This window comes from Pelophylax lessonae (genome assembly GCF_965119305.1).
Source record: "Pelophylax lessonae genome assembly, chromosome: 8".
Taxonomy (NCBI): Eukaryota; Metazoa; Chordata; class Amphibia; order Anura; family Ranidae; genus Pelophylax; species Pelophylax lessonae.
The window spans coordinates 240,295,721-240,321,118 of record NC_138775.1 but is presented as its reverse complement, the minus strand read 5'-3'; the positions used below and the strand labels follow the sequence as shown (position 1 = coordinate 240,321,118).

The window sequence follows — 25,398 nt, the reverse complement described above, 5'->3', positions numbered from 1 at the left end:
GTTTTGTGTTTTCTATGCCATCAATCATCTGTGTCTGTACTGTATTGCAGGATCCCATTAATAAAACATGGGTGAATCCACATTTGGCCAGATCTACAGCACATCCCCCGTTTGTATACACCAGCAAATGTAAAACAGTAGAAATGACAGATTTGAGAATAATGTTACAGTCCTTTCTGATCCAGGCAAGTCACTGTTTCAAGTGGGCAAGATATCCATTGAACACAACACGAAAACGCGAGATCGGAGCACCAAATGCAATTTGGTTATTCTGTCAGATTTTAGCAGCAGCAAGTTATAAAGCATGTGAAAGTAGTACTCTGTTGAAAAAGGGGCAAATGTGGGCTTTATAAATATTGTAGACCCCGTGAATGTTCAGTTCCTTTTTGACAAATAGAGATATGTGAATATTTTTCAATTGGTACAGGCATCAGGGAACAAAATCTTTACAAAGATGATCATTTCCCTACTCGGTCACAGGGTGGCCGGACACAGTACAAACATTATGAACGCTTTGAGCGCCAATTGTGACAGACAACCATCTGTCCTTGGAGGGTTGACCAGCTTGCATCAGAAGTCAAGGTTATTGCAGAGATGTTCCAAAGCGCTGGAAAATCTCATGAGCAGGTGCTGATCATTCCCTTTACTGTGAATAAAAGGGAGTGAACTTCTTTTCATTTGTGCACCTCTGTCCTCGGTAAACTGATCATACTGCGAAGATTTGGACATCCCATTAAGGAACTGTCTAGGGCCGGCCTTCTATAGATCACACTCGTCTATGGGACAGAGTAGGGCTCTAAGCTCACTAACCCAAGAATGGTTGAACTCAACATAAAACTTTGAGGTGGGCTGTGACTGCAGTCAGAGATGGATGGACCTCTGAAGTAAAAACATACTTCTTGGGTAACGTACCTCAACATAGCAGCCTTTCCTTCATGGCAACCCATGACAACCTAAATAATCAATTACAGACATATTAACCTGTAAACTGGTTAAAACAGCTAGAAGTAGCACAATGTGTTGGTTTTTTTGTTTTTGCAGTGCAGCTTTTGAGTAATCAGCATTGTTTCAGCACCAGAAGCAAATCCACAATCAGGAATTCTGCTGGCAAGCTATGCTGCAATGTATTATGGGTCTCACTAACCGAAACCCCTCACAGGCTAGCAGCAGCATTCTGTTGCAGTACATTCTAAAATTTGTGTCACGCCTGTCCTCTGGTCTCTGGTGATCATAAAACAGATCTTCATTTACATTCAACACATAAGAAAGCCAGAGATTACATGTGGGTGACGCCAAGTTGTACTGTTAGTAAGGTAGAGCGGTCGGAGCATCTAATGCCACAGGGGCTGCACAGCCACGGACATTCTGCATTGATATATTAACGTGATCTTTTCGGTTATGACGGCGTTCCTCTCATGTGCTTCAACGCTGCAGGAAGTCCTTTGGTATGCAAATCCTTTTCTGGCCAGTGGAACACACGGCAAGAACAGGCTGACAGGGGTGTGTGAAGGCAGCGTCTTCATTGTACAGGATACCGTCCATTTAATGCACCACTTTCACTGGAAGAGGAAACGAGAGGGATTACAGTCAAAACCACATCTTCATTTTCCCCCTTTTTTAAAATTTTTTTGAATTTTAGACATTATTCAACCCACATCCTTAGTCCAGGCTGTCATGGACAGGGGGCCATCCTCATGCACTTGGGCTCAGATGACTATTGCACCAAATTCACGCACACATTATTACTTGAACATCATTCAGTGCAGGAAGGTTGACCTTCCACCACCAGAACAGAGGACGGACCCACCGTTAATTTCACTGGACTGGCTAAAATACCTTTGGACTTTGTTTACCATAAAATTATTTTCTTGAGAGGGACACAGGAAGTTCTACACTACCATCTACATGAGGGCTGGACACTGTCAAACAAAAACTGTAGTCCAGCCCAGGGTTTAACCAGCATGCCTCGAATTTTGCATCAAATCAGTACTGACAGTGTTATTACAAGCAAGGAGTGGTAGGACTTGTGTCTTCAATGTACTCCATGATAAGGATTTTACGGTCTATTGAGGGACACAGGAAGTCAAAGTGATGGAACTTCCAAAAGCAGTCAAACATAGGGGCAGGAAACAGCAAATAACTGGTAGCAGGCCCAATGAAAACAAGAACTAGAGACTGCCTGGGGAATGGAGAGATGCTTTTTTAATGATAAATAACAAAATTGTGCACGACTCTTTCCCAAGTGGATGATGTCAGCACTTAGAGCTAACCCCTTTCCTCGTAGAACTGTCAAAGTAGGAAATTGAAATGCGACCAATGATTCAAAAAATGAAGTAGCTTCCAGTTCTCAGCCCACTCACATAGGGAGTATTCAAAGACAGGGGCAAGTGTTGAGGCCATGCCACTGACTCTGGACCTGGAAAGTGCTCTGCGCTTAACCGGTTACCAAAACGATGTTTGGTATGCGCCATACTTAGAACTTTGTGCCCTAAGAGCACTTTAAGTGGAGCTCCACCCAAAACGGGAAGCTCCGCATGATCGCACTCACCACTGTTACATTTGGCACTTTTTTGGGGGGAGGGTACCTGGTTTTGACAGGTACCCGTTCCTACTTCCTGATAAAATTGCCGCATGGCGATCTGCATAATTTCTGACCCTTCCTCCCTCCCCCCACTGTCTTCTGGGCACAGAGGTCCCAAACACGACGGGACCATTCAGAAAGCACAGCGCGACTCGTGCATGCGCAGTAGGACACAGGCTGTGAAGCCGCAAGGCTTAATTTCCTGTTTCCCTTACTACAGATGCCGATAGCTGCACTCGAAGCCAATTGACGAATCAGCTAGGGGTGCCGACATCATGGGATCCCTGGACAGATAAGTGTCCTTATATTTAAAGTCAGCAGCTGCAGTATTTGTAGCTGCTGACTTATAATTTTTTATTTTTTTTTACAGATTGGATCTTTAAAGGATAGCCCCAAAATGTCTAGTCTAGTGGGGCCTGGTCATGACACTTCAAAAGCTAGGCTAAACAGTGAAAAACCCTTGCAAGAAAGTTGCAATGGGCATCAAATTGGTCAGTTTATGGTCATACACCTGACAGTTTTCATGCTATTTTACCACTTTTAACCAGATTTCGATAAACAACCATACGGATCAAAACAGCCTACCATCAACTTGAAAGATCGAAGCGGTTACTGTCTTGGACTGCATTATTGTTCTAAAAGAAGAAAAGGATCCTCTAAATGGGATTTTAAGGGGCAAGAAAAAAATATATATTGGGAAATATGCTGCGCATACATAGATTATAGGGGAATGTTCATTCCAAACAAGTAAAATGCAATATGAAATGCAATATAAAATCAATAAAAAATGAATGATCTGCCAACACTTGACCTATGAATTAGAAACAGAGAGATCATCATAAAACAATAAAACAATATAGGTGTAGCGCTTAAAACTTGTATATAAAATAGAACTGCACAGTCCTTTAACTTAAAATAGTCCACACATATAGGTCATCTAGGTTGAAAATTTTCTCCCAGAGAGATGAAATGTGTGCTCCCAAAGACACTCCAAAAACCAATATCCCAGTGCAAGAAGTGGATAAGATTGGCCTCTTACCACAGATAGTTGATCCCCATGACAAGGATCAAAAGCAGCATGAAATAAAATTCCACTGACAGGACCTGCACCGGCTCCCGCACCGATCGTATCCACTCCTCCACTGAAGGGTTTGACTGGATCCTTGGGGCCCAACCTGCAGACACATGTGGCCCTTTGGCCCTTGATGAGGAGCCCTTTGCAGACCCCAGCAGTCAGTAGCAGTGGTATTCGTCTCACACAGGACGCAGTGATGTCACTCACATTTCTATCTGTATTGGAGTGTCTTTGGGAGCACACATTTCATCTCTCTGGAAGAAAATTTTCAACCTAGATGACCTATATGTGTGGACTATTTTAAGTTAAAGGACTGTGCAAGAAAAAAATATAGTGTGTGTGTATTTAAAGCCGTAATATTTATTGAATAAAAATATATAAATATTAATATATAAAATAATTTATTGAAAAAAAATGTCCTGGTTAAAACCAATATAGGAAAAATTTGCTTAAAACCTACAATGAGTGCAGTCCCATAAAAAACTAAAAAACACATTATACACGAAAACCACATAATTCTGTCAAATGCTGGATCTGAATGACAGAAGAAACACCCGATGCGTTTCGAAATAGTATGTTTTTTACTTCACCTGGACAGCAACCGCTTTTCTTTTTGTATATGCTTTCAACATACATGGATGGCTTTCCTTTCCTTTCCTTTTTGTGATAATGTTCTGATATATTTATTGCTTTTTAATCAGTCATTACACAGTACTGATAGATAATATCTATGCTTATGCAGAGATCCACTGAACTTTAAAGTATGTTCAGTGGATGTGAATTCCACCTACCTAGTGGTAATATTAAATGGAACTGTTAGTGCGTATGCTCCTCTATACACTGAGGTAGCTATATTTAATCATTGCCCTTCCTTATATTTTTTGAAGAATAAAGCTGTCTGATACCTCTGTCCAAACACAACGGATTATTTCCTTCTTTTCTGTTTGGGAATTCCCCAGTCAGTGAGTCCCTGATGAGATTTATCGTTTGATGTGTGCTATCAATCGAGTCCTTATGTGGTCCTGATGAACCCTTTAGACACATACACCCTCCAGTGAATCTTTTTTTGATTACATGGGGCCTCCTTGACTCTCTGTCTTTTTACTTTTTTTCACATTGACACTTAGATGAGGATCTCGGCAACGCTTGTCCCTATTGCCCTCAGTGGTATAGGAGTGGACGTCCAAGTGTTGCTTCCCCTCCTATTGGTAGACAATTGTTAGCTGGCAACAATTACAGCACTCTTTTGTTTTTAGAAAATGCAGTCCTTCATGCCAATGTGTATATTCCCTGCGGTCAGAATTTATGTGTAACGTCTATACTGCTTCCATATGTTCCAATTACTTACATTTCTTTTCTGTTATAGAAATATATACTCTGTTAACCATATATACCCCTGAAGAAGATTGTAGAAAAAACTATTTTGAAACGCGTTGGATGTTTCTTCTGTCATTCAGATCCAGCATTTGACAGAATTATGTGGTTTTCGTGTATAATGTGTTTGTTATGGGACTGCACTCAATGTATGTTTTAAGCACTTTTTTCCTTTATTGGTTTTAACTAGGATATATTCAATAAATATTACTGCTTTATATACACACACACTATATTTTTTTCTTGCCCGGTAAAATCCCATTTAGAGGGTCCTTTTCTTCTTTTGTAAAGATATTAAGGATGTGGACATCCCCAAGCCCCCTTCTACAACAGATTTTCCATATTGTATGCATTATTGTTATTTCCATCAAAACTGATTGAAATTGTTGTTTGGCCACTTCTATTCTTGTGTGGAAGATGGGGGTCTTTTCAGCTGCACCATGGAAACACGTGCAAAATGACTTAGAGCTACTTCACACCTGGGGAGTTTCGTTTTTTTTTGTTTTTTTAATGCCAACAAATTCTATGCCCAACTGAGCAAGAAACGCACGATCACCCAGATGCCATTACCTTCCTTGTAACAGGGTCCATCACCAGCCACTTCTCTGTCACTGTTTGAAGGTCTTGACCATTGAGAGGCTCCCTTAACCTAACTTTCACTTCAAGTTTCCCCCCAGTTGGTTTTCTTCCATCAAACACCTGAAATAAGATTATTAAGATATACTTACGTATATCAACTGTAAAAGGTAAATAAAGGATAGAGTTTTTTTCTTTTATTTGTATTTTTTTTTTTTTATTAGATGTTTGCAATAAAGGGAAATTAAAATTACCTCTACAATCTCTCGAATCTCACACTGTGTCTCCAACTTGTCCAGTTTAACATTTGCGGTCCCAATTTGCTTATCACTTCTGAACAAGAATACTCTGTAGAAGAAGAGAGAGAAGTATTTTTAACAACATCTGATCAAGAAAACAAGTCTATGGGCTGCACGCAGACATTAGATGGACATCTTTTGAACCACAGTGTATCTTTTTGTTTTCGTTCAGACAGAGCGGATATGCTCCAAGTTGGATGCAAACAATGAAAAATTACCTGCCAATCATAATTTACTTTATTTACAGACAACTCTAGGGAGCCCAGAACATTACAAACCTTTTGTACTTTATCCTAAGCCAAGAGTGAGGAGCCAGTTCTTACTAGGAGAGGGGTATAGCCCATGAGTTGGAGGGATAGACTGACATTTAATGTTAAGTGGGGCAATTAGGATGTATAATTACCAACGTCAAAGATAACACAAGCTCCAGCTTTGGGGAAGGTCATGGCCCGCTGTCCTCTCTAAGTTCACACTGGCATTGAAAGCCGGCCTTTGAGGAACGTTTTTAATGCTCCTCCAACGCCTATGCAAATGATACTATGGATGGCACACAGTGCTGTCCACATTACTAAAACAAGAAGTGTTAGCATTGGGTTGCTTCAAAATTGAAGCCTCAGGTCGAGTCTGGAATAGTTGGAAGCATTTTAACGCCCTGGCAGGTGCTTGCGGCACGTTAAAATGAGTTTTAAAAAAATCATGCAGGAGGAATATAATGTCCCACAATGCCCTGTAATGATAGAGGTGAGCATAGAGTGCCCTGCAGTCACTTCCTTCTACGCACTTCCTGTTTGTGCTGCTTGAAGAAGGCTGACATCAACTTTTAAGGGTAGGTGCGTAAATGATGATACAGGGCATGAAAGTGCCCTCTGAGAGACAATTAGTTGTATCCAATGGTGCCTGGATACACTTCTCCTCTTCCTCTGTTCAGCCAATTGTTCATACATCAGCATCATCTGCAAGAGGCCAAACATGAGGCAAAGGAATCCATGCTGCTGCCTTCTCTGCTAATAAAGCATGCACAGGAAACATTCACTATGACAAACCACACCTCAAATTATTTCCTGTAATGTCACTTCCCTATATTATATATATATATATATATATATATATATATATATATATATATATATATAATAAAAGGAGTTTGTGGAAGATTTTTAAAGCATCATTACCGCTTGTAAAACACCAGCTTAACTGCCATTGTAAAATGCTTGAACGCCAGTCTAATGCGTATACTAGAGTGCATTAAAGAGTCTAATGCCCATACTAAAGCGCATTAATGCTATAGGAGCATTTCTTCAGAGTTAGAAATTTAGGCATGTGTGAACAAGCTTTGACAGTCACTCACCCTTTGTGGAAGATTTCAAACTTGATGCCTTTGGCCTGAACCACCCGTTTGAAGCCTCTGTGGTTGCGGTTGATATTTAGTTTAAACGACTGTTCATACTCTGTATAACAAAGACCATGCAAATAGAAAATACATCACCTCTGTATAACAGAGACAAAATTATTCAATCACTGTGTGATTGACAGCACAGTACAGAGTGATATACAGTAAAGCAGTTTTTCTCAACCTTTTTCCAGGCAAGGCACCCTTTAAAATTATGCACATTGGTACTGACTAATATTCCAGCATTTCTTCTTTCTCATTTAATTTCCCCCATGAAATAGATGTGACCCCAGTGCTGATGGATGGGGTGGAGGGTCAAACAAGGATGTTGTGCAGGTGCCTGGAGTCCTACTTATCAAACAATGTCATCAGTGGATGTTGGAAAACCTGTGGCTTTCTGTAACAAAAAAAGCAGGCTCGATCCACCCACTGCCTTGTACACACCAATTTTTAGTCTCCATTGAAGGTGCTTAAACATCTTCATTATAAAAGGCTGCACTGAAGCATATGCAAGATTTGAAAGGATTTGCTAAGCTAGCCATACACTGTTCAAATTTTGTCCAGTTCCTGCTGTCCCCTACCATTTGACACCTTTCAACTGAAATATCAAAGGTGCCAGGTGGAAAATTATTGGCCAAACAGTGACTGCATCCAATCAGACACAGCCGCTATTCAGGTATTCTGATTTATTGCCGGCCTCAGAGTGAGTTTCATCCATCTGTGCAGAATTGCGTGGATGGCAGAATCTATTGGATTTGTTTGCTGACTGAATGGGAAAAAAGATATACTAAGTGAATAAGGATAGGGGGTGATACGTGCGCTGTCACTTGGGTATCCAAATAGGAGGAATTCCTATAATGTGTTGCAGCTGATGAAGAAACTAAAACGACTATGAGATTAGGATCAAATCCTATCCCACATGCAGCCAGCTCTAGTATTTTCACTAAATACCAATATCAATATTAAATTGCAGAATGAGTCGGCGCTAATGGGAAGAAATCTCAAAGGGGCACAAGCTGAGCTACCCAAAATCACTCGTTCAATGAGAACTCCTATGATAGGATAAAACGGGAATCACCATATGAAATATTCCATAAAATATATTAGGGTAAATAGTATAAAACTACTACTTAAAAAGCGATAAAAGATATAAGAAGATCAGTTAGACTGTGACAAGAATATTATAAAATCCGAATCATAAAGGTCAATCCAAATCCTAAAACAAATAATGTGTCTGTCTTCAATATAAAATAGACTAAAAAAAGCTGTTCCAATATATATCCAACTTCTATTCATGGATAAAGCCGCATTAACAAAGCATCACGGAAAAAATGCCAGATAGCCGCGTCAAGCGATTAAAATCGCAGGTACAAACGATCGCTATAAAAGCTAATTCAAGTAATCAAACATCCACAGTTCCCTAAATCAAAGTAAAAATCAATGTTGACTAATGTGATAACTAATCATTCTGAATAAACTTCTATAGATACGTAGTGATAATAAATATCATCAGTGCATAATAATCATATCCATAATCAATAGATATAAAAAGTGACAAATACATCATTCTAAAAGTAAATTGGATAAATACATAAATAAATAGATAGAATTCTTCTCCAAAAAAATAGTCCAAGTGCAATTAATCAATCTGGTGCAATAATCAATAAATATAAAATAAATGGATAAATAAATATATCTTGTGTAATTAGCAGTCCATGTGCAATAGAAAAAAAGCTGGTGCAATAGATAAAGCTGGTGCAGTGATTAGATAAAGTTCATAGGTGCACATATAATAAGGTGACAACTAGTGAATCTCTGGGGCAATTTGTGGACATCCAGTGATGTGATCCGGAGTGAGCCGTGATAGTATAGACGCAGTGGCCGCTCACCTCACTGCACCTTTTAAGGCGCTTTTTTGCTGGTATCTAGCCCTGGGGGTAGAATGCTGGGCTTCTCTGGTAGCTCCGACCTCCACTCCTTATTCCATAGCCATCAATCCTGACTTTTACTCCAACGGTACCAGTATACTCCGGAAAAAAAGATAATGATGCCCAATAGTGAAGCATGTAAAAACTCGCTTTATTAAATAAAATAAGGGGAACAGGAACACTCACATTTGCATCAGAAAAAACCGGTAGAAACAAAGTATAAAGGGACCCTTGATAAAGTCACGTATCTGTGACGCAACGCGTCGGAAGGCATCGGGTGACGTCGACTTCCAGTTTGACAGCCGTGGCCGGAAGTACCCAGAGGAATCATACCGCAAGAGTGCGGCTACTTTATTGTTTCTGCTGGTTTTTTCTGATGCAAATGTGAGTGTCCCTGTTCCCCTGATTTTATTTAATAAAGCGAGTTTTTACATGCTTCACTATTGGGCATCATTATCTTTTTTCCGGAGTATACTAATACCGTTGGAGTAAAAGTTGGGATCGATGGCTATGGAAGAAGGAGTGGAGGTCGGAGCTACCAGAGAAGCCCAGCATTCTACCCCCAGGGCTAGATACCAGCAAAAAAGCGCCTTAAAAGGTGCAGTGAGGAGAGCGGCCACTGCGTCTATACTATCACGGCTCACTCCGGATCACATCACTGGATGTCCACAAATTGCCCCAGAGATTCACTAGTTGTCACCTTATTATATGTGCACCTATGAACTTTATCTAATCACTGCACCAGCTTTTTTCTATTGCACATGGACTGCTAATAAATAAATATAAATAAATGGATAATATATTTATTTATCCATTTATTTATATATTTATTTATCACTGCACCAGATTGATTAATTGCACTTGGACTATTTTTTTGGAGAAGAATTCTATCTATTTATTTATGTATTTATCCAATTTACTTTTAGAATGATGTATTTGTCATTTTTTATATCTATTGATTATGGATATGATTATTATGCACTGATGGATATTTATTAGCACTACGTATCTATAGAAGTTTATTCAGAATGATTAGTTATCACATTAGTCAACATTGATTTTTACTTTGATTTAGGGAACTGTGGATGTTTGATTACTTGAATTAGCTTTTATAGCGATCGTTTGCACCTGCGATTTTAATCGGTTGACGTGACTATCTGGCATTTTTTCCGTGATACTTTGTTAATGCGGCTTTATCCGTGAATAGAAGTTGGATATATATTGGAACAGCTTTTTTTAGTCTATTTTATATTGAAGACAGACACATTATTTGTTTTAGGATTTGGATTGACCTTTATGATTCGTATTTTATAATATTCTTGTCACAGTCTAACTGATCATCTTATATCTTTTATTGCTTTTTAAGTAGTAGTTTTATACTATTTACCATAATATATTTTATGGAATATTTCACATGGTGATTCCCTTTTTATCCTATCATAGGAGTTCTCATTGAACGTGTGATTTTGGGTGGGTAGCTCAGCTTGAGCCCCTTTGAGATTTCTTCCCATTAACGCCGACTCATTCTGCAATTTAAAAAAGATATACTGACTTCAGGGGAAAATCTATGGACTTCATTCAATAATGTGCAGGCAAAAATGCAGTTTTTTCTTTAATTTTCCTTGCTAGTGATTGTGTTTTCTTTGCAAAATGAAGCTTAAGATCACTTACTAAGCTCTCAAGCAAATTCTCCTGCAGAGTGAAGAGTCTGTATGCCTTTAGTAAATCTACTCCATGTTTAATCCACTGTATACAACATAAATGGTGTCCCTTGGGGGGAAATTGTCTTTTTTTGTAATATTGAACAGGACCTGGGTCTCTAATTTTCAGCCTGGACTTACAGCACCCTCTCAGTTCAACATCTTTATGGTGGAGCTCGAAGAAAAGAAAAAAAAAAAAAAAAGAGAAATTGCTAAAGTCAAAACGATTCTCTCTGAAAGTAAAAATGACCAGATTGTCGTTCATGTGTCAGCAGGTTACATTATCAAAGAAAACTCCCCTTTTTGAAGAGAAAGGTGTATTTTTAGCCAACTGCTTTTACTTTCTATAGCAGCGCTCCTCTGTAGGCTTAAATATGACTGCAAGGGAAATCTGATCATGTCTGTTTATAGTCAGATCATGGCAAACATTGAACTACCATCTGTTGCAGATCTCTTATCAAGAATTACAGCAACAGATCTGCTTATATTAAATGTTTCCTGATTCGGGTGACAGTTAAAAGCAGTGCACATGCTGCATTGGGATTCTTCTATGTTTTAGGAGAAAAAGGGATCTATAGCATATCAGTTGTAGAGACTTTACTGTAATAAGGCTGGCCATCCAAAACTTAGATTTTTCCCTCATTTACTAAGCTCTGGAGCAAATTCCCCTGCAGAGCAGAGCTGCACTTGCAAAGTGAAAAGTCTTTTTGCCTTTAGTAAATCATTCTTATAGTGTCCAGAAACAGAAACATAGGGGGCGATTTACTAAAACTAGTGCAGCTGTGCATAGGACCCAACCAGCTTCTAACTTCACTGTGTTCAATTAAACTTTGACAATGAAACTTAGCACAGCAGGCACCAGATTCTGTGTGAACCAATTTTAGTAAATCTCCCCCGAATGTCTTCTTCTGTCTTCTTCTGCACATACAGCATCACCTTCTTGCAGCAGTATTCTGACTGGCGGTGGTTTTACTTCTCTGAACAACCACACATACACTGTCCAACAATAACACTAGGCACAGAAATACTTGAATAATTTTACCTGGAGAGTTGGTGTTCTTAGCGACCAAGGTTTTATTTCTCTGTGGCTGTTCCTTCAAGAGAAAAACATTGACTGCGTCTCAAAGCTCAGATTCAAATGTCCCTTTAGACTGTAAGCTCCATAAGCAGAGTCCTCCTATTCTTACTATACAGAACTGTATTGTAATTGCACTGTCCCCCCTCTACATTTTAAAGCACTGCGCAAACTGTTGGCGCTATAATCAGGGGTCGAGTCATGTAGGAACGCATGGGAACGACGTTCCCGCACTATCTCTACAGCAGGAATGCCGTTCCCATTGCTCCAGTCCTCCTGCAGGACAAGGGCAGCCAGAAGACAGAACAGTGCAGGCAGCCGCAGCGTTTCGCTGCTCGCGGGGCCTCTACAAACAGGCCCGGCGGAGGGGGGGGCGTGCACAGCGGGATGACGTCACGCCAGCAGAGGGAGAGTGCACAGCAAGCAACACCAGCCCAGGCCTAGAGCGCGTGCGGAATGGACAGGCGTGAACGTGGCCTGACTGAGTGGAATGAGTCGGTCGGTCGGTGAGGCGGTGAGGCAAGGTGAAGGCAGCATATGCCAGAAGAAAACTGCAGCAGTCAGAGGAGCAGGTCGGTTTTAGAAGTGGCACTGTGGCAGCCTGCATGGGAGGTGAGTCACTGGAGCAGTGAGTCCACAGTCCACTCACTGCACATTTGCCTCTCATACCGTCCCTGACACTGTAAAATTCTGTCAGCATGTCAGCCACATTATCATGTTCAGGGGTGTGAGACTCACACACCCCTGAAAATGACAATGTGGCTGACATGCTGACAGAATTTTACAGCTGAACTGCTCCACTTACCTTACCTCCCACTTCTAAAATCGAGGCCCCCGGGCCTGCTCCTTGTGTGCTGGCTGCGTCTGGTTCCTTTACCGCGTGCTGCTGCCTCGCCTTACCGGTGACTCCACTGATGCTGTCCACACACTCTGGGCCTTCAAAGGCATAAACATGAAATATTCGTGGCCGATTTGTCACAAATGTTTCATGTTTATGCATTTGAAGGCCCAGAGTGTGTGGACAGCATCAGTGGAGTCACTGGTAAGGTGAGGCAGCAGCACGCAGCATAGGAGCCAGACACAGCCAGCACACAAGGAGCAGGCCCGGGGACATCGATTTCAGAGGTGCCAGGTAAGTGGAGCAGTGAGTCCACTGCACATTTGCATTCTCGTGCCACCCTCACACCCCTGGGAAATGACAATGTGGACTGACACGCTGACAGAATGTTACAGTTGAACATGGCAAACATGTATAATACATGTCAGTAAGATTGCTATGTCCAACTGTAACATTCTGTCAGTCCACATTGTCATGTAACGTTTAAGCTTTTAATATCCATTGTTTCTTGACAATGGGATTTAAATGCAATAAATGTTGCATTGCATTTTCTGTGAAATATATGAGCGTAGACTTTTTTTTTTGGGGGGGGGGGGGGGGGGGGGGTTGGATCTTGGGTGAGTTCCCACACTTTTTTCCCCCAGGACTTGACCCCTGGCTATAATAAACCTGTATAGTAAAATGTTCCTTTTCAAAACATAATTCCATTTCAGCACATTAATAAGAGCCTAAGTTGGGGTGCTTAAGGTATACAGACTGAACTGCAGCAACATTCCACTTGTTCACTGTCTCTGGCCTTTATAACTCACAAAGAATTTCAGGTACTGAGATTTCACAGGTATAATCAGTTTCCTCCTCGCTTCTTACCGTGCTTGGATATGGAAAATCAAACTTCACAAACGCATGCAGGTCGTTGGGCGTCATTCCTGTGAAACAGATTAACAGAACTGGGTAGTTGTCATCAGATACCAAGTAAAACTATAAGTAAAAAATAACAGAGAAAAGAAACTACACATAAAACATGGAGTTATATGGTGACAAAGGGTGTAACATAGCCATAGATAGATTCCACACTGCTGTATATTCAGCAGCTCCTGAGAGGCTATTTGAGTGTTTATGCCATTAAAGCAAATCTTCCTTTGTTCCATGCAGGGCAAAACAACAAAGTGCCTTGAACGCCCCCCTCTCTTACAGAACTTTTTTCATTATTCCCCCCACTGCTGCATTCAGCCACTTGCTGGTACTTCCGGGAGTGGGGGAGAATGTGACTAACTCCCTTTCTTCTCACGTGACAGCGTTGGTGCTTGTGATTGGGTCAGTGTTGCCACATGGGGTTGGGTGCGAGTCTTCAGCCCCTTTGTTAGCTTAAGTAGAACACAGAAAACAGACTTTCCTCGTCTTTATAAGTGAGCATAGGCTACAGGAGAAGGTGGCATTAAAGTCAACTTGTTGCTTTACCCTGCATGCACAAAACACAGGTTGACTTGAATCCTGGTGAGTGATTTGTATATTGGTGAGTGAACCAATATCCAAATTCTATTATCAAAATCCAGAAAAACTGAGCTTTTTCATGCTGTAAGAGTTAAGCCACCCAATGAAACTGCATAGAACAGTGCATAGAGCCCTGCATGAACAAAGCAGAGGTTCACTTGAATCCTCCAGGTTACAAGGTCAAAAAGCAACTGAACAAAAAAAAAGATTTTATTTTAGCAACACAAGTGAGAAACTCATTACAGGCTGGGTTCACATATGTCCAGGTGTGGTTGCATAGCAAATTGTAAAGGTGTCCAGTGCGGTTTCGTTCACCGTTTCAGGTGCAATTCAGGTGTAAATTTTTACTTGAAATCGCACCTGAACCAGACTGTAAAACGTATAGGACTCTTTCTAAAAGACTAACTGTGGCTGGCCTGTAAATATGTGAACCGGCTCCAGAGAAAGCCAGTTCAGTTCAGATGTCATGCAAATCAATTGAGGTTCAAAACGCATCCAATTTCCATATATGTGAACCGAGCCTATAGAGCAACGCCACTTTTGTTGAGAGAAAAAAAAAAAAAAACATTGCCCTCTGGGTGATCTATATACATTGCAAGGATTTTACCAAACTATATTGCCGATTCCTACCTTTTGTTATTATGAATAAATAGCTGTTTGTCTGTGTCTATGTGCACACTGAGTCTGTATGGGAGTGGTATTATAGTTCACAATCAGTTGAGGAAAGTGGCACGGTCTGCATCCCTTTAGACGTGATTTCCCTTTGGGAGTATCTCACCAAAATGACATTTTTGCTGCAGGGATGCCAACAATCTGACTTGTATCGTAGTGCAGACTTCTGGGAAAACCAGTAAGCCAATTATACAGGTAGGAAATTACATTTTTAGGGGACATTCTGTACACCATCTGTGTCTAGAATGCATCCAGGTAGCCATATTGCATTTTACAGAAAATTACAGAACTGCAGATGAAAAGGAAAGGTAATTTTTAATCACATATAATTACAATATGGCTAGTGTCACAATTGTATAGGCTATAATATTTTTTTATTTGCCTATTTTTTCCCACTAAAGAGGAGTTACCCTTTAACATTTCTCTAAGATTTGACTGAAGTATCAAGCTGTGTTCAGAGAAGTGCCAATTAGCACTGACTTTTATAATAAAGAGCCTCTCCAAAGTTACTGCTAGTAAAAAGAGACTCTAGCAGAGACCCCAGCCACAGGGTGAGGAGAATAGGACAGGGCTGGGCCGAATCCAACCTTTGTGGTCCATACACATTGAGTATGGAGGAAGATACATACATCTTAGTAAACCAAACCTTACTTCTTTGGGTTACAGAAATCCTAAAACCGTAAAGCATTATGGCCCCAAATTAAGGGGGAAAAAGCTCAGCTGAACTAATTTTCTTAATTTATAAATTGAGAAGGTAGACATGTCAGTTAACAGCTGACACAATTCTAGTGTAGTAGGGGCTGTGCTGACAAACTTTTATGCAGCTTAAGCAGTTTTGCATCTCCTTACAAGTCCGTGGGAATGCAAAACCAACTTGAAGCAGAAGCGTCTCAAACATATGTCAAACTGATGCCACAAGCACAAGCTCAAAACCCATTGACAACAACCCTAGGAATGGCAGCAAGATCAGACAAATGATATGCTAGAATTATCCAGGCTATTCCAGTAGTTTGCCTAACTGGGACTGGTGTAAAATAGGCATCCACACACAACTGGATGCAGTCTTTGATGACTGGTGAGGGAACCAATATACAAATTTTGTTATCAAAATCCAGAAAAATTGAGCTGTTTCATGCTGAAAGAGTTAAGCCACCCAATTAAACTGCATAGAACAGTGTCAAACTCTCCTATACAATTTCCTTGCAACAGGAGATGGAAACAGAACACACATGAGAAGGTGTCTTAAAAAAAAAAAAAAACACCTGCTGAATATAAATTTGCATTAAAGATAAAAATATTCAATATTTCATATTTGCCTAACTTAAAAAAAGTTTGTTTTTGTTAATTTTGTTTAGTTCTGTCCATAATAATTAATAAATATACAAAACCACTTCACATTACTTTAAAGCCCAAGTTCAGGTATGGGTTGAAAAAAAAAAACCCTTGCAATGGGGGACCCTATCCTTCCTAGCAGTGCAAGGGTATGGTATGTTTTATTTCACTTAGAGGCAGATAAGAAGACTGCATTACTTGACTTACCCCCACTCCAGCCAGCTCCGGCATTCTCCAGCGCTCCAGTCTGTAGGAGGTCCCTTGGAATCCATAATGTGCAGTGCAGGGCAATTGCAGATGGCAGGAGCGTGACTGCAGCCAGAAGGGGCCTTGGAGAAGAGGCTGGGGGGACCAGTTGCACCACTGGAGGGACCCTGATAGAGCGAGGAATTAGGGTAAAAATTCGAACCTTATTCCTCATCCCCAAGACAAAAAGTAGCATTTAAAAAGAGAAGATTTTTAAATGCGCCTGGAGTTGGGCTTTAAAAATAAATAAAATACAACAAAAATACATTGAAAACAACAACCTGTAATGTGCAGACACCTGTCCTCCTAAAAGAGCAGATAAGAATAAGGCTGAGAAATATTTGCGGTTTGCTAGACAAACATGCTTTCCTCCAGATTTCATTACAAACAGCTAAAGAAGGAGGAGTGTTGAAAGAGACAGAGACAAGTAAAATGTCACCTGAAGGAGCTGGAAGATTAATGCCTCGTACTATAATCAGCAGCATCTCTGTACTACTTAGCTCCGAGAATACTCTGTCGGGAGAGAAAGATTATCATTAGTTATATACAAACCAACGATTCGGTCCAAATAACTCACACATAACTTCCCTTCTTTTAAAGTCAATTTCTACTATTTCTAAAGAGAAAAATAGACACTGTATCTGAACAGGTACTGGTTCTGGAGTTTGACCCATGCCTAACCTGAACATTTAATGGTTTTGGATTTGACAAGTTATTGGTTTTACATCTGTTCTATGATGAACCTGAACAGTTACTAGTGTTAGATCTGACCTATGCCTAACAAACAGTCACTGGAACTGGATCTAATTCATGGCTGACCTTAACAGTTAGGCCCCTTTCACACAGGCGGACCGTTCAGATCCGCCTGTCAGTTTTTTTGGCGGATCTGAACGGTCCCCCCCATGCATCTCTATGGGGCATCGGATGTCATGTCCGCTGACATCCGATCCGTCAAATCTGGACGGATGGAAACCATATTTTCCATCCGTCCAGCGGATCGTATCGGATGAGAACGGACCGGCGGTCCGTTCCCATCCGATTCCCCCATAGAGATGTATGGAGCTCTGCGGAGAACAGCTGTCATTCTCCTGCTCAGTGGGGGGATCGGCGGATCGATCCCCCGCTGAGATAAACGGAGTCCGCCGACGGAGCGGAGTGTGTGAAAGAGCCCTTACTGTATATATTTTTTTTTTTTTATAAAGCCCGTGGTGTGTGAACACACTCAGACTAACACCCTGTGCATAAAAAAGTGCACACACGCAAACGTGAAGAACACAAAAAGTGCACAGGGTGTGCAAAATGATCCTCCTCCGAAGAGGGTGGACCCTGACCTTGATCCCCCGGGGCGCAAGACTCCTGACAGGGACTGAGGTACTCACTTAGGTTTGCCCGGCCGAAACCAGGCGAACCCCGTTCTCTGGGAGGACTACCGAAACAGCCCACCCCGAGTACTAGGTGGGGCTCCCCCGAAGGGAGACCCCATGTGAGAGGGCGAACTAAGCCAAAAGGCCATATCCACCCCCCTCCCAAGACTTTCAAGTTAGGCCCGAGGACCCACACCTTACTCATCATGAAAAAAGTGAATAGGAAAGGTGAAAAACTACAAATAAAAAAAACAAACAAGAGTGGGGAAGGGGAAGTGGGGAAGTGGAGAAGTGGAGAAGTGCAGGTAGTGTCAAGGTGCAGGACCTTGACAGGCCCCTCGGCCAGGAATAAAAAAATTCCTCTGGTCCCGGCCAAAAGGCCCGTCCCAAGAGGCAGGTGTGAAAAAAGTGTGTAGTGCAGTGACCTAGGTGCCAAAAACTCAAGGTGAGCTCCCCCACCAGTGAGAATTACGGCACCCCTGGGCTGCCACCCCAGGGGCACATACACCACAGGCTTTTTTCGGTCCCGGCCTTCGGCCAGACCAGCATAGCCCATCCCTACCAGGAGGCATCGGAACTTAGACAGCTTAGGGAGAGCCTGCCTTCAACTGGGGACAAGCCTTTTGCAAGGCCAGATTCAACCCAGGAGGAAAGGCTCGCCCACCGCCATCACCATTCCTTACCAATTACATCCAGGAGCAGTACTAACCGACGTGCGTGCCTACATCGGCTTTCTCGCTCCCTTCAAACTGATAGGGGCGGATTCCATTCAAATCAGGAGGCAATGGACCCTTCCGGCTTTCTCTGACAGTACCTACTTCCCGGCCACCCAGGTACGCCCAGGGCGCTCCAGTTCATTTCAGTCCCTGCCAATAATATCCTTCAAGGTTCATACAAAATGATAAGAACAGATACTTCACTTGATCTTAGCCAAAAGGCCGAGAAGCGATAACAGTTACTGGTGTTACTTCTGACCTGTGCCTGATCTGAACATTCAGCGTTATTAGGTCTGATCTATGCCTGACCTTAACAGTGAGACCCGGTTCACGCTTGGTGCGATATGGGATCTAACTTGTGAGAGCACAAGTCGCATGACATGTCATATTAAATATTTCCCTATAAGAGCTGTCTTAACTGGTTCGACATAAGTCGCTCTGACTTTAGAAAAGATTCCTGCACTACTTTGGTCCGACTTCAATACGGTGTAAAAAGTCACATTAGGTCAGATCAAAGTTGGACTGAAGTTGCAGGACAAAGTCGGATGGGAAGCCACATGACTTTCATGTCGGGGGCAGTGTGAACCTGGGCTTACTGGTGCTTGATCTGACCTATGCCTGCCCTGAACTGAGTCTCAACATTCCTCACAATCAGTATTGATCAAAATGGTTACCGGACTATTTTTAATGTCTTGTCTTCAAAATGATAGGGAGGTGGATCCCCGCCCTGAGCTTGTGATAGGTGAAGGATGTCACAATTCTTCTTGCATTCGTCTGCCATCTTTTCGAACCTGCCACAAGAATACATCATCAGACATTGCTGGAGATTTAGCCCAAGGAGCTCTTTCAATACTTTTTCTACATATTCTCAGTTTGTCAAAGTGGTGAACAACAATATAATACAACAAAAATTGGATTGGATTTGTGTATTTACCATTAATTCTTTTTTTTTTTTTTTTTTTTAGAGTTCATTGAAGGATACAGAATTATACTGCTGTCTATAGGGAGAATTGGACACTGGCAAACACAAAAAATTGTAGGGCAGCCCAAGGTATAACCCTTCCTACTACTAGCATGCCTCAAAAAAGAATTTGTTAATTAATTGGTGGGGGATGCACTGGATACCTTTGCTGCCATTGTGCCAGTGAGTGTCCAGTGTTTTCCTATACCTTTAACCCCTTCACGCCAACGGAACGCAAATATGCGGCCTCGGCTTCAGGGGGTTGTACCGTAGTGATGCCGGCAGCTAGAGGCATTGTCCCTGGTACTGTTGTTTAGAGCCGATGGTCTGCTTTTTTGTAATGACAACCGACGTGTTTGAGCAGCCGCTTACTTGTCATTACAAGGAATTGGAAGGGATGTTCCCCCCCAACCCCCCTCCCGCGGCTCGCCCAGGTCTCCCGTCCCACCGGGAGACCCGAGCGACTAGCCAGCATGTCTGCTCCGCAGATAGTGTGCGTTCCACCCCACCTCATGGGGTGGAACGCAGGTGGAATGCACGCTATCTGCAGAGCGGCGTTTCCTCTTCTTGATCGATTTTTGTATTCAGAGAGTGCCAGTGGAGGCACTCTAAAATGGGAGTGGAGGCACTCTAAAATGGGAGTGATCTGATTTTACTTGCCTTTTGAGTTCTAATAAAGAATAATGCTCAATGAAGGCGTTTTTTTAACCCTTTTTTTTGAGAGAACACACCACTGGATTGTGATATTTCCTGCAGGGACCCAGGCTACCATAGGAGGATCTGTCTTCCAGCTAGAGGGACACTACAGGCACTATAGGTCCTCAGTGGCCTGAGTGTTTCTGATGAGTGGCCAATCCTGCACTAGGTAGTAGACAAGAAACACCAGCATAAATAAATCTGAAAAATAGGAACACCAATCACTTGAACAACTGTTTTTGAATGGACTTTATGTTATTGAGCACTATTTTTTAAAACAATTTTCTAAAGAGACATTAGGCACTTACCTCACCTTTAACAAGTGGAATTAGGTGGTTCATGAAGCTATTTTTAGCACTTTGTATACAGTCATTTGAACTTTATATTCATTTTTGAATATAGTCATCTGCACTTTATATAATTTTATTTTTTGCGTATTTGCACAAACAGTTTGTGTATAGAAGATTATGTATTTTTCAATTGCACTGCTTATTGAGCACTAATTGCATAGCACATTCAAATATGTAACCATCATTATTGTATGTTCTACATTTAGCATCATTTAGCACTATATTTAATAAGTTTTTAATTTTATTTGATGGTGTGCTAATTAGTAGTAGCGCCTCACTATTTATTTCTTATCTGTGCCTGAGAGACTGCTTATCCCAGAGAGTTTTGTACCTGCTACCTGTTTCCTAGCTTACAATATACATACACGAGAAGAGTTTTATATTATGTACAAAAATCCTTTTTTTCCTTTGAGGGACAACAAAGGCAGTCATAAACTTGTGGAACGTCCAAAGCAGCCAACTGAGGGGCAGGCAACATAGAAAATTGTAAAACAACAGTAAGGGGTACTGCCTTAGAACAGAAGACCAGGTGGCAGCATGGTAAATGTTTCAAACAGAGGCTTAGCCCCGGTTCACACTTATGCGATGCGGGAAGGCTGCGAATTCGCAGCCTGTTCCCGCATCGCAAACGCACCCCCGGCAGTTCACACTGCCATATGCGATACGCTGGGGGTGTCAATGTAATCTTAATGACACCCCCAGTTTGATCGCATATCGCAGTGCGATCTTGCAGTTCGCACAGGATCGGATCGCACAAGTGTGAACCGCTGTGCGATCCGATCCTGATGCGGCTGCAAAAAAGGGTCCTGTGCGTGTTTGCTGTGGGTGCGGTGCGAATTTAGCCATACAAAGTCTATGGCTAAACTCGCACCGCACAGCCGATCGAATGTAATGAAGGAGCAGTGCGCTCCGATATTACATGCAATCGGCGCAGCCGCATCAACGTGAACCGGGACTAAATGCCAAAAAGATTATTGATAGTTAAAAAAAAAAAATAAATAAAAAAAGCAGCAGCACCCAAGGGTCACTTCCAGGCTCACTGCACAATTATCCAATGCAACAGAACCAAAAGCTAGGATAAGGAAACCTGCTTTAGATTACTGCAAATCAGTGAATAGAAAACATCAGCAGCAATTGATTATGATCAATCTTGATTGGGGAATAAAAGAAGTAGCTTCAAATATCAAAAGTTCATTTTAGGACATCAGAACTGAAGAAAAAATGTCCATTCTTGTAGGAAACTAGCAAAAAACGGAGGCTTGCTGCTAGTAGAATTATACTCTGTGCTGGCCTACAGTTTTTTGTTTGCCAGTGCTTTGCCAGTGCTAGTGTAGGCAGTAGCATAAAAAAAAGGTTTAAGACTTTCAGCGTTTCTCAATTGAGAAGAAAGAAAATGTGTCTGTTTATAGTTCTTTTAGAATATTATGACTTGAGGACACATGTGCCTCCATTCCCTAATGTCTATGGTCACCTTTACATTCTATAATTGGTCAGGTTACTGATGTAAAGGCTCTTTACTCACCTTGTGGTTTCTGCAACATTTCCCATCTGTGTAAACTGCTTGGAGTACCGCAAACATTTCTACGAGGAAACAAAAGACTGGATGAGGACAGTCCACAAAGCCCCTGAAGATTAATCTAATTCAAAAGCTGCAAATATATACTTTCTACATATTTAACAGCTTAAGAAGAGTTTATTTTTTATTAAATAATACAAGAAGCCACGCTGTGCTATCATTTGTACCAATTTATACAGAAAAGAGATTAAAAGGGACGGTATAGATGTAAACCCTCTGGGTGGACCTTCTGGGTCTGTGAGTTATATCTTGTGCATATTTAAACAAGGTTGAAAAAGAGACCTCTCAACTACCTGTAATTGTTTATCAATGTAGAAAACATTTTATCACCCTAACACCTTATAATGTACACCACAAGTTGTGAACACCTGATCATCACACCTACCTATGTGGTCAAACGTATGTGGCCACCACTCCAAGTGACTGAGTTTGGAAGTACTGTTAAAGCTATAACCACAAATAAATTTTAGACAATTGTGGACTTCCAGCCTGTAATTACAACTTGGGGAAGGCCCTTTTTTGTTCCAGCATATTTCTGTACTCCTATGCACAAAACCAGATTAATATAAAAATGCTTTGATGAGTTTGGTGTGAAGGAACCTGAGTAGCCTGCAGAGAGCCCTGATCCAAACCCTACTGAAAAAAATTTGGGTGAACTTGAATGCCGACTGCAAGCCAGGTCTTTTTGTCCAACTTTGGCTTTATGGAAAAAAAAATTTCACAGACACTCCAGAGTTTTTCAGAACAGTGGTGGCTGTAAAAGCCACCAATAAGGGGGTGGGGGCATCTTGATATTAATGCCCATGGTTTTGAAATGGGTTTTCAAACAAGCTAATATAGGTGTTGTGGTCAGGTGTCCACAAACTTGGGCCAGATAAAAACCTTTGGCAGCCCTTGAGGCCAAATGAAATCCAATAAAGGTTAAATTCACAAAGATTTATGCAAGAATAAGGATTTTTATTTTAACCGTGTTACAGTAAATTTTAAATCTCACTGGACTACGCCTAAAACAACTTCACTTTTAAAAATAAGGATCCGAATCCTGCTGTTTTAGCTTTGTCAATTGGGCCTATATTGAAAATAAAACCATATATAACCTGTCCATGTGTATCTTCACCTATTTAGATGTTAATATGGATCATTAGACCCAACCCAAGATGTTCCAGTTTTGCCATGCTCATTTGATAGACTCCTATATACAAAAATAATTTAAGGCCCCTTCCACAGTTGGAGTCCACCTGCTCAGTGGGGAATCTGTCTGCTGATCCATGCTGGGCAGGTGGATGGCTGGTCAGTGTCTGCTCACGCAGAGTGGATAGACACAGCCTGCTCTCCTCTTTGGGCGGTCAGATGTAACCAAAACCGCCTATCTGCTTACACCTGACTGCCATCTGATCCGATTGTGTGACAAACTCAACCAGGGCAGGGGCTTTTGGAGGGAACTGCAGGGTAGCCTCTTGCCTACTGACTACGGGCCCTGGCTTTTGAGAGGGGCTCTATTCTTGGGAGGCGAGTGCCTGGGGCACCCTTGGAGTGGTCTTGCTTTGGATTCAGGATTGTCTCAGCGAAACACACAGACTCTGGGAATCTAGGCCCGGGACACAGATTTGGGATCTTTGTGCCCAAACCAGCAATGATTGCATTAGACTGTGGGACTCAGAGTAAATGTTAATCTAATAAGCTCAACCAACCTAATATTGGGCTCTCCAGCTATAGTCTATTTATTAAGGTGTTATGTGTTTATTGGTAAATATATCTCCCATTGTGTGCCTCCTAGCTGTGCATTTCCATTGTTAATTGAGACACCTCTTGTTTCAGTCTGTCTGCTCATCTCTTGGAGATGTGATTCATATTGTGTCCATTTTACCTTGTTATCGAAGCATTGTGGGATGTTATGTGTTTATGTTTATAATAATGTGCAATGTACTTTGCATTCAGGGTTGTAGGTGCCGGGCTGTCTGGGTGGCCATTTTTGGTAATTACTGCATGTAATTAGATCACAGTCAGCTATTAGTTGCAAGATATCAATTTGCATACTGTTGGTGGTTCCTTAGCTATGTTAATTATTTTCCTGTTTACAGTATGTATTGTTAGGGTAATGTGATCAAACTCTTATCTGATCTTGCATGGTATAAATTATGTGTGAATTTACAATAAAGAGTTCCAGTATGCACCAAAGCTAGTGTTGTCTAATATCTTGGGTGCAATGTTCAGCTATAATACTTGGTTCCCGGACTGGAGGATGCTGTATACTGATGTAAGGATCTAAGCTGGGTGTTGGATGGTTCCGTCACATTTGGTGGCAAGCGGTGGGATGCTTCCTGCAGTCTGGGACATCCAAACAACCACGAGATCTGAGGTCTGATTAGCAGAAGAGGAGAGGTACAGCTACAAGCTGCCATGGAAGAGGATTTCGTAAGGAGGCTCGGAGAGATGCGGATGCTGCACAGAGGACCAGTGCCAATGCAGGTCTTGCTGGGATGGTATGACTGTCTACCTGCAACTCTGAAAGGAAGAGCTGGACCTGTCTGATCTTGCATGGTACATATTCTGTGTGAATTTACAATAAACAGTTCCAGTTCCTATAAGACGTGGTTCCTGGTTACAGACTGGAAGAAGCTGTATACTAACCGAAGCACCCAAGCTGGGCGCTGGAGGGTTCTGTCACAATCTCTTTTTAGCAGACAGAATCAGATTGGATAAAAGAGACTGAAGGGTCTGATCGGGTACGTATGAAAAAACTGACTGGCGGACCCGATTGGCAAGCTAGTGTAAAAGGGGCCTAATATGTATTCAATAAACAAAATTTAATACAAAGCCTACACCATCCTTTTCCAAAAGGTTTCCAGAACAATATCAGTTCATAGGTCAAACATTATCACTATTGACATCCTTCTCAATCAAGTTAGTTCACAGAACCCTTAAAAAGTATGATGCTCCAATGTAAATAACCTCATGATCCCACAATGTCCAGCAACCAATTCACAGTTTAACTTTAAAGGAAAAGTAAAAATATATAGTGAGTACGCATTGTGAGATAATATAGCAGAATTGCAGAATTTTTTTTGAAGTGATTCTTTTGAGTTTTTCACATTTGTAGCAATTTGCTCCCCAATGATTTTTATATTGTAATAAACATAGCAATATTTGTAGATTAG

General features: G+C 41.5%; 1 protein-coding gene across 2 annotated transcripts in view; it reads right to left on the bottom strand.

The window, feature by feature from the left end:
- Nucleotides 1–419: 419 nt before the first annotated feature.
- Nucleotides 420–25,398, bottom strand: part of CC2D1B (coiled-coil and C2 domain containing 1B) — a 74,147-nt gene continuing 49,168 nt past the window's right edge. For both annotated transcript variants that reach the window (XM_082265313.1, XM_082265314.1), the window contains exons 17-25: nt 22,187–22,245; nt 19,332–19,448; nt 17,017–17,090; nt 13,704–13,762; nt 11,966–12,017; nt 7,254–7,353; nt 5,861–5,954; nt 5,601–5,729; nt 420–1,559 (exon numbers count right to left, since the gene is read on the bottom strand). In XM_082265313.1, coding sequence (XP_082121439.1) covers nt 1,557–1,559; nt 5,601–5,729; nt 5,861–5,954; nt 7,254–7,353; nt 11,966–12,017; nt 13,704–13,762; nt 17,017–17,090; nt 19,332–19,448; nt 22,187–22,245 — 687 coding nt within the window. In that variant the 3' untranslated portion in view covers nt 420–1,556. The remainder of the gene's footprint in view (nt 1,560–5,600; nt 5,730–5,860; nt 5,955–7,253; nt 7,354–11,965; nt 12,018–13,703; nt 13,763–17,016; nt 17,091–19,331; nt 19,449–22,186; nt 22,246–25,398) is intronic.